The sequence below is a fragment of the Silene latifolia genome, chromosome 6 (genome assembly GCF_048544455.1).
Source record: "Silene latifolia isolate original U9 population chromosome 6, ASM4854445v1, whole genome shotgun sequence".
Classification (NCBI taxonomy): Eukaryota; Viridiplantae; Streptophyta; class Magnoliopsida; order Caryophyllales; family Caryophyllaceae; genus Silene; species Silene latifolia.
Window position 1 is genome coordinate 121,540,877 of NC_133531.1, and position 14,439 is coordinate 121,555,315.

A 14,439-nucleotide genomic window follows, 5' to 3' on the forward strand; every position below is an offset into this window, starting at 1 on the left:
ATGATTGGCTAACTAGAGTTTGATATTATTGTCGTTTGACGATGGTGATCAGTTGATCCCTTAAGGTCACACCTATAGAACAATTCCCTTAATAGACTGGTTGATTAATTGTATATCGATACAAGTTGATCAATTGCTTAAATTTGAACAATACATTTGTGAATGAGAATATTTATATCTTACTATAATTCGATTAAATAAGATTTATTTTAGTAATTAAAAGATTTCATTACTAAAATTCATTATTGTTTATGAAGCAATTGAGATATGAATGAATGGTTAATTATAATTACAAAATGTTGTGAATTATATTAACATGTTCCATTTTATACCATGTAATTGTGAATTACTAGACAATTTGTTATATGTAATTTAATTAATATATATAATGATATTTATTTGATAAATATGCATTAAATTAATTAATAACATGCTACATGCTACATGTGACATATTGTGTGACAAATGACAAATTGACAAAATAAAATGGAAGTCCATTTTATCTATAATGACCGAAATATTGGAGGGATTATAGGTTAGTGGGTGTTTTATTTAATTGATTAATAAAACACAATTATAACCTATTATGGAGTAGCCTAACATCTATAATTCATGTGAAGAACAAAAGAAAAAGTGAGAAGGCCATGCATTGGCCTTCCACCCCCCACAACCGGCTGCCCCCTTTTTCTCTTATAGAGAATTTGTTCTCTATTTTTTCATTCATGCAATATTCATTCACCTTCTCATTTTTCTCTCTAAAATAGTTTTAGAAACTCTAAAAATTGTTCATCTTTATTCTAAAATTATAAATATTATTATTATTGTAGTAATACATATTATTAGAATCATTTAAGGATACCAGTATATTAATCTAGTTAGTTTATATATTAGTTTAAGGGTTTTGTTTTGGGTGCAACAAGAGGAGGATCTCAATACTTGGGATTTTGGAGGATCGTCCATAATACTTAAGCTCAAGAACAAACAAGGAAGGTGTCCTTGTTTGTTCCCTAAATTTCGGACCATATTCAAAGTAAGGAATGTTGTTTTCTCCTTTCTCTTTTGTTATGCATGCACTAGATCTTGTTGAACTAGTATTAAAATGTTAATTTGTTCACCATTAGAAAAGTCTAATAATAGGTATATGAACCTAACAAGTTATTCACAGGATAAACTCTCATAAGAAGGGGAAATATGGGAGTTTTGCTTTTAAAGCTTGACATGAGCAAGGCTTATGACCGAATTAAATGGGGTTTTCTCCACGATGTACTTAAGAAATTTGGATTTTCTGATAGGTTAATTGAGCTTATTATGAATTGTGTTTCTACGGTCACGTATGAAGTCTTATTCAATGGCTCCCCACTACAACAATTCTGACGGTAGTGTAATTTGCGTCAGGGAGATCCGTTATCACCATACCTTTTCATTCTATGCATGGAGGTTCTTGCATGCAATGTGGAGTATGCTCAGTTTCAAGGTCATTTAAAAGGAATTCAAATCTGTCGAGGGGTCAAACCCTTGACTCGCCTTTTCTTGCTGATGACTCGGTCTTTTTTCTGAAGAATAACGGCAGGGCTACGTCTAAGCTTAAACGGTTACTTGACGACTATTGTAGCGCTTCGGGACAAGTTATAAAGGAAGGAAAATCGGGAATGGTCTTCTGTCCGAATTCTACTCTTAGGAAGGTCAAGACATGCCTAAAGGACCTTAAAATAGAAAGAATAGAGGGTTCGGGAAATACTTAGGCCTGCCCACAGAATTTCAAGCTTCAAAAAAAGATGTCTTTAAGGGTCTTGTGAAAAATGTCTCTAAGCGTATATCCTCATGGAATGGTGTTTTCCTATCACCGGCGGGAAGACTAACTCTTATCTCTTATGTCCTATCAAATATCTTCAATTACTTCCTATCGGTATTCAAAATACCGGTAAGTGTGACTAAAAAGATTAACTCTCTTTTGTCACATTTTTTTGTGGGTAGGGTGTAGAACAGGGAAGAGTCTTCACTAGTGTAGTAAGATTTTCACTAGTCTGCCGAAAAGGAAAGGGGGTCTGAGGATCCGTAATGTGGAATGCTTGAACTAGGCTTTGTTGGCAAAACACACATGGAGACCGGTGACTGAGAATTTTTAGAGAAAAGATCTTAGGTAAAAAAAATGTAAAAGAGGGTCTAAGGCTGAGCTTGAATGGGAATCTATCGTGGGGAGTGAAAAGTGTTCTCCATGGGTTAAATTTTATCCTAAAAAATATTAGCTAGAAGTCGGGGATTGAATCGAATATGAATGTTTGGAGTACAAAATGGGTAAATGGGTGCTCTCCTGGACCATTTGAGAGTCTTTTAGGTGCAGAATTTAGATTTCTGAAAGATCTCCGAGTTAAGTACCTCTGTTATAATAGGAGTGGATAGAATGAAGGGTTGATTAAATTACTATTCAGTGAAGAAAGTGCCAATAGGATCCTGGCTATTCCCATCAGGAGGACTCAGATTAGAGATGAAGTGGTGTGGCACCTGTAAAATAGTGGTATCTACACAGTAAAAAGCGGATATGGTTTTATCTTCAGCAAGTTTTTCAGTGAAAAGGGTCGCGTGAGGATAATGCAAGGTTAAGTCAAAAGAAAAAGTCTTTCTGCAAAACGCACCCATAGAAGCTGCCAGGACCGCAATCATGGAAAATACTCGTTTGGAAGATCATTACTAACCTCCTGCCAGTAAGGAGCGAGTTTGTGAAAAGAAACATGAAGCGGAACCCTTTTTGTGTGATGTGTGGAACTGGGAGGAATTTTCCTGAAACGAAGGGCCATCTCTTTCGGGATTGTGCAGTTAGTTCGAGAATTTGGTCTGGATCTTTTTTAGGTATCAACACAGGTCCATGAAACTGAAATAGGTGACTAAGTTATATAAATTGGTTGTTGTACCTAGGTAAGCTAGAGGATAATCAACATCGCATTCTTCTTTTTCGGGCTGCTCTATTTAGCATTTGGAAAATGCGAAATGATATTATCTTTCGTGGGGAAAATTTTATTCCTTTAGTTTTCTTTAAGCAATATGCACGGTTGATGGATGTGGCTACTGAATCGGCAAAGAAGGAAGAGGAAGATAACAAGATACTTTAAAGGAGCATAGAGGAATGTCAAAGTCATGATCCTGATGTTTTTATCAAGGGGGTCGCCCAGTCTTTGTGATTGGGAGCTATGGTGCATGTCTTATAGTGAAAATACAAGTTGACGCAAGTTGGGAAACCTCCTACGACGCGGTTTATGGGTGGGTAGTCCTTAATGAAGAAGGAGATGTGTGGTTTGAAGGAAGCAGTAGGGGTTGTGATGAATCCCACTTCAGGCGGAAACTTTAGGCGAAAGCGTTGGGGGTAAAGAAAGCTATGGAATGGGCTATTAGTAGGCGTATCTGGCACCTTGAAGTTTCATCAGATTGTCTTCAACTGCTAAATCAGTGGGCAAGGAAGGCATGCATCAATCACCAGATAAAAGAGATTCTTAAGGACATCTTTGTTTTATCTGCTTCGTTTCACTGTCTGAGTTTCAGTTTCAGTTTCAGTTTCAGTTTCGGTTATGTGTACAAGAAGCAGGACACTAAAGCTCATGACCTTGCTCGGCGAGCCATGAGAACGCATTAGGAAACTTTCTTTTCAACTGCACAAAAAACAAAATATTTTACGTTGTTAGCTGAATATCGAGGTTTTAGTACCATGAGCTAGAAAATTTTAGTTTTTCCTTTTATTTGGGACTTTAAATTGACTTTCTAAACCAAACCATCTTAAATTCATTCGACGGTCTTATAAACATCCACTCATATTCTTACATGCAACATGTATTAGATAATTATTACTCCCTTCGTCTCGGTCATTTGTTGTTCTTTGGTTTTGGAACAAAGATCAAGGAAAGGGGAGGGAGCCAATTAATAAATGACAAGTGGAATAAATTGAGTATGAATGATCAAATTACTCATCAAATTCATTACTAAAATAGAAAGGACAACAAATGACTGAGACACTTCAAAATGGAAAAGAACAACAAATAACCGGGACAGAGGAAGTACGTGATAAGATCACAATAGCATCTTGCCAGACCAAACACAAATATTGGATCAAGTATGAGTGCAATTACGAGAATTAGTCTATATAACTATATTCAAAATTTTGGTGTTATAAAACTTCACGAATCACGATTAAATTGCTCGATAATTTTTCAAGGTAATGTTATAAACAGATTTCAGACAATGTTTATATTTACCATTACCATTAGTTCCTGGACAACTCAGTAGTCACCCTTAAAGAAAAGCTGAAAAGTATAACATGCCAGTTTTAGACTTTAGACTTTTATCATAAGTTAAAAATTGAAAACATTGTGACAAAAGTCAGTAGATGGTTACAGTAAAACGAGGATTACTCTCCTGCAACATGTCTAAACAGATCCTTCTGGTGCAATCTAAAAATTCGATTTCATGCAACATAGCTCCGTGTCGTGACTGTAGTTAGTAGAATACAACTGTTTATCATTAGCACTCAATTTTTCTTACTTGAGAATAGTATTTTATAAAGAGATCAGTTTCATATGAATTTGTAAGACAAGTCTTCATCATTGGTAATGTAGAAGAATTGCATCACCAGGGAAAAATGGATTGATTTCAATGGCATGTTGAGGATGTAAAATTATGTATCTCAGTTCACTGTCCAATGAGGAAAAACGTATAATCAGAATGATTTTACTGGTAATATGACTTTTTTCTGACATTCTGGCACCAAAATTGATTACAGTCATCTCAAATCCTGGTAGGAGTCCGAAAATGATCTTGAAAGCCACAAGTGCTTCAATTTAACAATAAGAGCAAAGCAGCCGTAACATGGAACGTGCATCACTCCTACAGCCAAATACCTATAGAGTAACCAAAATAAATCAAAAATGGATGCACACAAACTATAAAAAGAGTAGCATTATTTCCATGGGTTTTGCGTCAGCCGCATGAGTATGAGTGTATGACATGAAGAGGATATTAGATCAATGGCGTTATGTTTTACCAAAAAACTAAAAAGTCAACTGAACAATGGAGAAACGGTGAATCTGGTGATAAAGGTGAGAGAGCAAGGACAAAACTGTTGTAAAATTTTTATACGCATTTTGCAACATTTTAAAGAGAATATGCTATAAAGGTAAGCATTGCAGAGGAAATTAACAAAACTGGAATGAAGTAGAAACGATCTCTGAGGAATACTATAAAAATGAAATAATTACCATAGGGGCGAATATGGTGGTGATAAGTCCATGAATGGATACGGCCATCTGCACCGAAAGGAAACGTAAGAAAAAACTCCAAGAAAACTTGACCATATTATGCTACTAACATAAGCAGAACCTCTTTACAGATATCAAGAGAAAGGCGTGTGACTTACGGTAGTGAAATAAAGACGTGGAATATCCATTGGTAAATGACAAACGCTCCTGTCCACACGACAAAATAGGCTATTCTGAAGATGGGAAACCTCTGAAAGAAGGAAAAACAATGAACCACAAGTTCAATGCCAAAGATACAAACACATGCACAGAATTGAGGTACAACTTACCATGCCATTTAGAACTGCGTCACCAAGAATGAGAATGTTGACAGAATGCGCGCAAATGTCAAACTGCCAATAGGGAATACTATATACATTAGAGCGAAAATGTTTTTTCAGAAGGGCTTATATCCTATCTCATTTTACCCTTCACCGGTAATTGACGATTTACTTATAGCTAACATGTCATCAAAGGCTCAAACCATTAAGAATACAAGTATGTAACTGTCTGACAATCAGGCTCCATAAGTACTTCACCTCCTTCTCAGTGGAGCATATTTAGTTTTAGCCTATGTTACTTTGACACTTCATTTGACCGTGGGTTGTGTGTCCATCAGACCATGGAATTTAAATGCTATTCAAAACCTCCGTTACAAAAAAAGAATTTCATGTCGCCGTTATGTTATTCCACGTTATTAAACGGCAATATCATGGCAGCATCAACCGATATTTGAAAAATATAGGCCTTGTTCAACCAATTTACGAATCTTAATATGTTCTATCTGCTATTTAAAAAAAACAAATAAATGGAAAATGTTAATTTGCAATGTAGCATGCATTTGTGAAAAGAAAGAGGGCATAAAAGGTACAACTTGGACTAAAACATTGGAAAACTAACTCAAGTTACATATTGTTAGGAGGGAAGAAATAGCACACAAATTTGGTACGTATTTTTGAAATTCCGGCCGCATTGACCGATATCCATTACGTTAAACCGCGACGACCCGATACCGATATTTCACGACCGTGACCGCATTCGCGATCGATGCCACACTTTAATACCATTATCAAGACACGACATAACACTTGCGTAGTTTTAGGTAAAAGAAGATGAAAGTTATTTACTACAAACTTGTGAGGCAACTCTCGAACGACAATCAAATCAGAGTAACATAGTTAGGACTTAGGGTCCAATCTTTGTTTCATGTTCTTAAATTTGCAGCTAAATTTTTTTTTTTCAAACTATTTCATTAAATAATCAAACGCAATGACAGTGGTTTTGCCTATGTCTTACTTTTCAACCACGTACTACAACAAAGCCATGGTCCAAAAAAGAGTAAGGATTCACCAACTGTCAAGTGCTAACATGAATGGTCAAATAAATCAGAAGTCACAAGCAACACAATAGAGTCACCGAAACTTATTGAATTACAAGACACCATGTAAGCATACAATCTCATGTCTGCAACTCTGCACCCTTCAAATAGAAACAAATAAAATAAAGCTCAAAGCAAATGAATTAACAAATCCTTACAAATGCTACTTTCGACTGTCCGGCAGACTTTACTGGGTAAAGGAGGAGCCAATATACAACATCAGTCAGAAGCACAGCACCTCCAGCCACCTATTAGAATCAGAAAATATATATATATCCCCATCTCTGGATACTAATTAGCATGCAGAAACACAATAGCACTGGTCGAATGTTTCTCTAAATGGTGGCAAGTTCTATACATATAACTCCGACTCGACTGCAAGTATTGGCCGTGAATCGGTGTTGGTGTTTCTAACACAATTATTTTGTGAAAAAATCATGTTATGAGTAAAATTGAAGTGTCAAGTGTCGTGTTGTATCGTATAACAACGTGTCAGAATGTTGGAGTGCTAGACACCCTACCCACGAACAATGTGAAATATCGAAACTATGAGGTCCAAAATGAGGGTTATCCACTAAGTCTACTCTCACCCTTAGATTTTGATTCTTTCCATAGCTTTCCCTTCAGAGAAGAGATGATAGCTAAATAGGTTCTAGTTTAGAGAAACACTTGAAATACTCCATTTAGAATCTAACCAAAGCCAGATAGTTGAAATTACCCCAAGTCCAAGCAATCAAGCATAAATAAATATTTAAGCATCAGTGGTCAATGAGAATACGAGATTACTTTTCCTCATCATGCAAACTAAATCCCAAAAGATAAACTTAATTTCCAAGAGTCATCCTTAACCAAAAGATACCACTATACCAGTGGTTAATGTCAGAACACAGTGATGCACATTTTCCGAAGGGAGTTTAGAATGTTTGTACACAAGAACGACTTAACTGTTGAATATGCAGTATGATATTTAACCACAGAGAAGCCTATAATAATAAATCATCAAACTAACCTGATATAGAGTTTGGAACAGATAGCCCATGAAACCTGCAATTTGGCGAACATGAACCTCTCCACGATTACTCCAGTTTTTCAAAAGGGGTGTATCCTGACCCCCTCCCATCTTTGGAACAACATCCGACCCTTGCTCAGTGTCAATGTTTAGAGAAGTAGTCTTAGAGCGAGAATCTCCATCGTAATCATGGCAAAATCCATACAGAGAGAATGCACTTGCCAGCTACAAAGTCATAAGGCAAATCAGACGCACATTAGAAAACATGAAGACATCAAATAATAACACATCAGAATGAGTAAACTTTTTTTTCCCCATGATGAAGAAAAGTATGAAATTCGTCAGAGTCTAGTTGACAATTAACACTTGTATCCAATATCGAGGCTTGCTTTCTTATGCTCTCTTGTACAAAAGGCATTCCAAGTGCTTTAGTTATATTACAAACAAGCTTCACTAACTGAATTCAGATGAAATATTTCAATTTTAGCTTGCTCTTGGCCAACATGACTTGTTAAGCAAGCGTTTTGAGTTTCTAGAATTGAAGAGCGTACCCCAAAGTATATCGTGGTTAGCACGAAAGTCAACCTGTACACCATGAAGGAAAATCAATCAAAAGAGTAACTAAAATAGATGCAGAATTTCATATAAGTATTTCAATATTAAGCTATATGCTCATTGCAACCAGTTTGAGATAATGTGGGGAATTAAAAAGTTAAAGCAGAGACTATGTCCTTAGTGCTAGGGCAAACTAAATAGCCCTTAATTTAAATTAATCTACCTTGACTTCGATACGAAACTAAGGTAAAATCCTAGATCTGAGAACTTACTGAGTATAGTAGTAAAAGATACCAGGTCCATCAACAATTGTGTTGCCAATGATGAATGCCAATAACACACCAAAAGCAAGTATTCGGAAAAGGAGCAGCCAAAATGGGTGAATGCCCTCGAGACACGTTTTCCAAAGTTCATCCTTGTATACCACCCCATCTGGTATTTGTCGACCATCTCTCCTCTCATCACCCAACTTGCCTTTCCCTTCATACTTCCATATTAGATAGAAAGCAGATATCAAGGTTCCGAAGACATACAATGCACTAACAAGAAACCTCCAATTTAACCAATAGCTTAGATCAGTTGTATCCGCACCCATGAAAGGCTCTCGCCTACAGTTTAACAAGCCAACAAACACAACAAAGAAACTTGTTTACATTTCCGCTTCCAAAGTACATTTCTTTCGAATCAACCAAAAAAGGTAATTATCAACTACTCCCTATAAACTTTTAAGCTCTTTTGCATGAAATACGAGGACTCTAGTATCTGGATTATACACTTAAGATTAACAAGATGTGGGCACACAAACCATTAAGGCCAGTTGGCCACAAATAGCATATAGAAAATGAAAGATTCCAGCTTGGAAGTTTATTCATGAACAAAGCAGATATACCTCTACTATTATAACCAGAAAGACTAGTTGCAAAGCAACAATGAAATCAGGAGACGCAAAAAACAGGAGAAGGAAACAAAAAAGTGACGAGAGAATGTGGAACTATTGATTTATCAGACATTCAAAACCAATAAGATCATACACTATAAACATCATTCTCAAGAGCATCAAGACGTTTTGTAAGAGCATGTACAATAAGAGCTCTCTATCGAGCTTTCCAAGATGGTCCCTACCTTTGGAGAGCAAAAAGGACTTTTTTTTTTTTTGTTTGCTTACAATAAGTGCTCTCTTACGTTTTTTTTACCCTTTGACATGCGCTCCAAGGGTGCATGTCGAAAGAAACCTAAGAGCCAACAATATGAACCTCGGTGAGGAGACTTTTTTTCGATCAAGGGGATATTGCCGGATATGAAACTTAAACGAGGTTGTCACCCTCCCACTAAAATAGTCCAACAATCCAGCTCCATGTTTGATTTAATCCTACCCATATTCTGTATGATATTCAAACATAAATAATAATTCAACTGGTTCTTCTATGAACCACACAAACCTACAAATCATCACAAATTCTCATTGAAGACATGACATATCCGTCACAAGCTTGTGACGGATACCACTTTAACTCACAATGTACCCACTTTTTCTCTCTCTGCAACACTATTCATGTGGTCCCCTTTCTCCACTAACCCATTTTGTTACCATTTTATCTCACAAAATATCCGCCACAAATGGTAACCCGTCACAAGGGAGACCAATTGACAAATCATAGCATGATTTAACTCAAGAGTTAAAAAAGAAGATGTTAAATGGGTAATCAATTAATTAAGATGATGATGATGATGGTGGTGCAAACAAGTATGGAGTAACAAAGAAAAAAGTATGAGACATGAAAAAACAAGCATACTATAAATAAATAAATATAATTAGTAGGTGCCAACAACCAGCTAATTATAGGATGTATGTATAAAATCGTAATCACAAAATTAATTAATAATCAGGTGTAACAAATTGCAATGTGGGTAGCAACTTAAATTGAATTAATGTAAAAACCAAGGGGATTTAAACACCAAAAACTTGGGGTAGTAAATAAACAATTAAAAGGCAGGGAATGATAATAATACTAATAATTAAGGAGAAGAAGAAAGTAGAGTAGTGGGTAAAAATGATGGAAATAATAATAACCTGGGGATCTGCGGATTTGGAGGAGAAGAGGGAAGATATAGCAGAGGGAGAGAATTGATTTAGAGCAGATGGGTGAACGATTTTAGAACCACTTGAATTGTCTTTGGTCTTTTAGATTTTGTAGATTTTACAAAAAAACAATAACAATAACAACCACTTGTGATTGTGAATTAGTTCTACCATGCAGTTGCAGTCAACGCCATTGCCAATCATACCCTGCTGGCTGGATAGAGAAAAAGGAATGGACATGTACTACCTCACCCCTAGGTAGCGCGGACACTTTTTCTAATCAGCCATTTCGTGTTTTACATCGTGTCGGATACCGACACTTCTCGGACACACGCTAAAACGTGTCGGACATTTATAAAGCCGTGTCTAACTTTCTACATTTATTCGGTCACGTGTCCGGCGCGTATTTGGGCCGTGTCCATGACATTTGAACATCATTTAGGGTGAATGATGTTCTTTAAACGAGAATTGAGTTGTCGAAAGATATTGATTAGAAGATGCGTTTGGATAGTAAATGAAAATGAGTTATAATAACGGTGAAGTTTTACCTTCACTTATTTAAATTTAATATCCATACTTTTATAAAAATAAAATCGAACATTTATAATTATAAAAAATATATTTTATTAAATTTAAATAACGTGTCATACTGTCATGTATCCTAAATTTCATGGGATGTCGTGTCACGTGTCCGTGTCCGTTTGGTGCTACCTAGCCTCACGCTTACTGAATTTTTTAGTTTTTGTGTATTTTTTTGGATTCTATAGAGGATAATTTACATTTTACTTTTATGACGTCAAAAATCAATTTTTTTTGAACTTATATGTAATTTTTTTGAGTTATAATGTAACTTTTTCAGATTAATGTTTAGGTAAATGAATTCAAAAACTTTATAATAAAACTCAAAACTTTATCCTAATACTCAAAAACTATACCATCTGATATACTACATCAAATGTATAATCCACTTACTGCATTATTTGCCAACAATTTCATATACGGTGTATTATTATTACACAAATTCTCACTTTAGACGGACACTATCCGCCTAAAGCTATAGACGGATTGTGTCATTCTCACTAAATGAGAGTGATAGTGCAAGTGGGTGGGAAATGAATACCCCCACTTACATTTTGTGAGAAGGCCTTTGGACGAATAGTATTTGTCTACAATGAGACGGGTTGTTATTATTAACCATGCTCAGCCCCCTTTTATGTCATACACATACACGAAGTATAAATATTATTTACTCTACCTAAATAGTAAAAGTCTTGCTTATAGCTGTTATAAGTTACAACGAAGAGGTGAAAAGCACTATCATTCCCAAAAAAAATGTTGGTTTGAATGAATTTATTCTTCTATTGTAAATTATTTTTGTTTACAATGATTGTAAATAAGAAATTGTCCTGCCCAAATTATATAGAACAATCTCCTGGTTATACGGACACTTTATTTACCACTACACAAGCGATAGTCTATCATGGAATACTCCATATTATTTTATGTATATTTTTTTTTATCCCTTTTACTATTAATTTTGATTAAAAGTAGAGATGTTAATGAGTAGGATTAGACCTGTCAAACGGGTCGAGCGGGTCGGGTCGGGTTATACGGATCGGGTCAAATACGGGTCAGGTCAGATACGGGTCGGGTTAGGGTCAGAATACGGGTCAAGAAATAATTTTTAACGTCTTTTTGAAACGATTTTTTTAATTTAAAAAATATTTTTTTAAAAAGTAAAATATATTTAAAATTATTATTTTAACCATATTCATCATACTCCCTCCAATTCATCATAATGATCCCATTTAGGCTATGTTTATCCACAGATTAGAAATGAGTCTTAAACACCTACAATTTATTTTTAAGACTCGGTTCAGACTCCCTTATTTTTCTACTTTATCCCTCGTAGCCACTAAAATTACAAAAGACTATATACAAAGGACCCACAAATTACAAAAGACTATACAAAGGACCCACATTTTATACACACAAACTAACTATTCATGAGTCTTAACATGAGTCTTGGGTTTTCAAGACCCATCTTAAGACCCAATTATTTTTCATGCACATTATTGCAAGTCTGAGCTAAAAAGTGTGAAAATCTTAGGCTCAGACTCTCCTTTGAGACTGGGATAATCTTAGTCTTAAGATGGGCACAATACTTGAGAAAAATGAATAAAAAATGAATAACGGACAAATGTGGGGTTTGTTGATAGAAGAAAGATGAATTATTAGGAGTTAAATAAGGAGTTGTGGGGCCAAAACATTAAAGAAAGTAATAAAATAAGAGTAAAAGAGTTGTGTGGGGTTTGGTAATAGGAGAGAGGGGTGAATAAAATAAGAGTAAAAGTTACCAAAAGGAAAGGGGAACATTACTTGAATAATCCGTTTCGGGAAAGAGGGAACATTATAGCGAATTGGAGGGAGTATATAATAATTATATTGATATAATTATTAAAATAAAGTTTTTTTAATAATTATTTTATTATTAAATATTATAAAAGTAATATAAAATTGACTTTTTAGTTGAATTTTTAATTTTAAGTAATAAATTTTTTTTTTAACTATATTTTCAAATATAATATATAAATATCAATATTTTTAATAAAATTCATGATTTTCCCTTGATCTAACGGGTCGACCCGTTCGGGTCGGGTCTCGACCCTAAAATAACGGGTCATTTCGGGTTCGGGTCAAACGGGTCACGGGTCGAAAAAACCGGGTTTGTAACCCTAAAAACGGGTCGGGCGGGTCGGGTTTTCGAGTCGGGTCGAGTTTTGACAGATCTAGGTAGGATATAGATGGAGTGGAGTAGACCTGTCAAACATACCGGACGGATCAGGTCAAAATACGGGTCGGATTATGGTCAAAATACGGGTCAGGAAATAATTTCTAACACCTTTTTTTTTTTTACAATTTTATCAAAAAGAATATTTTTTAAAAAAAAAAAATTAAAATTAATATTTTAATCATATTCAATGTTTACCTTAATTATATGAACATAATTTTATTATTATTGATAAATAAGTGATTCTATAAAATTGGATCATTTTAGAGTGTAAAACCTGTCTTATATTATAATTACTAGCTCAACAACATAGGTGGTGATCAGGGGCGAGGCCATGCATTACAATGGTGATGCATTTGCTACACCATTATCCAAAAAGTTAATGAGAAATTTTTCATTTGCTACACCATTATTTCATTCAAATAGACTAATTAATGCTCTGTCTTTAAACCTATGTTGATTTGCTACACCATTATTTCATTCAAATAGACTAACTAATGTTGTGTCTTTAATCCTATGTTGATTCTCAAAGTAAACAATTACTCTGTACTTACTTATTTAGGTTCACTAAAGTCCTATAAGTCCATAAATTCTATTAACTGTAGCTAAAATAACTCCCAATAACAATTCAAAAAAAAAATACGGAGTAAGTAACAAGAAAGGTAAAACGCCTATTTGAAGCCGAAATACAATTTGAAGTCAAATTGTTTTTTTTTTTTTAATATTTAAAAATTTACAAAATTATAAGAACGGAATTATTCCTAGGAAAGAAAAGGTATTACCCCCTCTATCCCAATGAATAGTTTACACTTGCTTTATTTTGTGAGGGAAAATAAAGCAAGTGTAAACTATTGACTAGGAAGGGGAGTAGTGCAATCAATACAAAACTGTTAGTTTTTGAGTCAATTTTCAGTTAGCTTATTATGGTTTATTTCCCTTTATAATTTACTAGTTTGAATGTCTGTGCGTTGCAACTGGGTAATTAACTTATTTATAATGCAAAAAAAGGTTTAATGTTTATATTCTATGTCTAATAATTTGTTTACATATTATTAAAATACCTTTCAAACGTGGGTTAACTCTTATTTATAATTATATAATCACCTCACCTTATACTAATCTTTCGATGTGGGACAAATCTACTATTTATAAGTAATATATTCACCAAACTTGGATTATTTTTCTGATGTGGCACAATTCTACTATTTATAGGTAGTATATCATCAAACCTGCATTGTTTTTCAATATGCGACAAATAACATACTCAAAATTACACCATCTTTTTTGCACTTAGTTCGACATTCAACCAGATCCCGAATACCGAATACGGTTAATTGTTACTCATTA

The 14,439-nt window shown here is 34.7% G+C and overlaps 1 protein-coding gene across 3 annotated transcripts; it reads right to left on the minus strand.

Annotated features, from left to right (window-relative positions):
• Positions 1 to 4,606: 4,606 nt before the first annotated feature.
• On the minus strand, positions 4,607 to 10,521 carry LOC141587187 (uncharacterized). Of its 3 annotated transcripts, none has more exons than XM_074408628.1 (9): positions 10,293 to 10,521; positions 8,494 to 8,829; positions 8,218 to 8,251; positions 7,667 to 7,891; positions 6,816 to 6,905; positions 5,570 to 5,632; positions 5,399 to 5,490; positions 5,241 to 5,288; positions 4,607 to 4,883 (listed from the first exon to the last, which is right to left on the minus strand). In XM_074408628.1, the coding sequence occupies exons 2-9, from the start codon at positions 8,814 to 8,816 to the stop codon at positions 4,766 to 4,768; spliced, it is 993 nt and encodes a 330-aa protein (XP_074264729.1). In that variant the 5' UTR covers positions 8,817 to 8,829; positions 10,293 to 10,521; the 3' UTR covers positions 4,607 to 4,765. The 3 variants fall into 3 exon arrangements, with proteins under 3 accessions (XP_074264729.1, XP_074264731.1, XP_074264732.1); XM_074408630.1 differs by having other exon boundaries at positions 8,494 to 9,660; positions 9,863 to 10,521; XM_074408631.1 differs by lacking the exon at positions 5,570 to 5,632.
• Between the last annotated feature and the right edge of the window lie 3,918 nt (positions 10,522 to 14,439).

Coding starts and splice junctions, on each gene's coding strand:
- LOC141587187 (XM_074408628.1), bottom strand. CDS start 8,816: ATGGGTGCGGATACAACTGATCTAAGCTATTGGTTAAATTGGAGGTTT. Junction 6,906..7,666: donor TGTTCCAAACTCTATATCAG/GTTAGTTTGATG, acceptor TGATTCTAATAG/GTGGCTGGAGGTGCTGTGCT. Junction 5,491..5,569: donor ACGCAGTTCTAAATGGCATG/GTAAGTTGTACC, acceptor TCCTTCTTTCAG/AGGTTTCCCATCTTCAGAAT.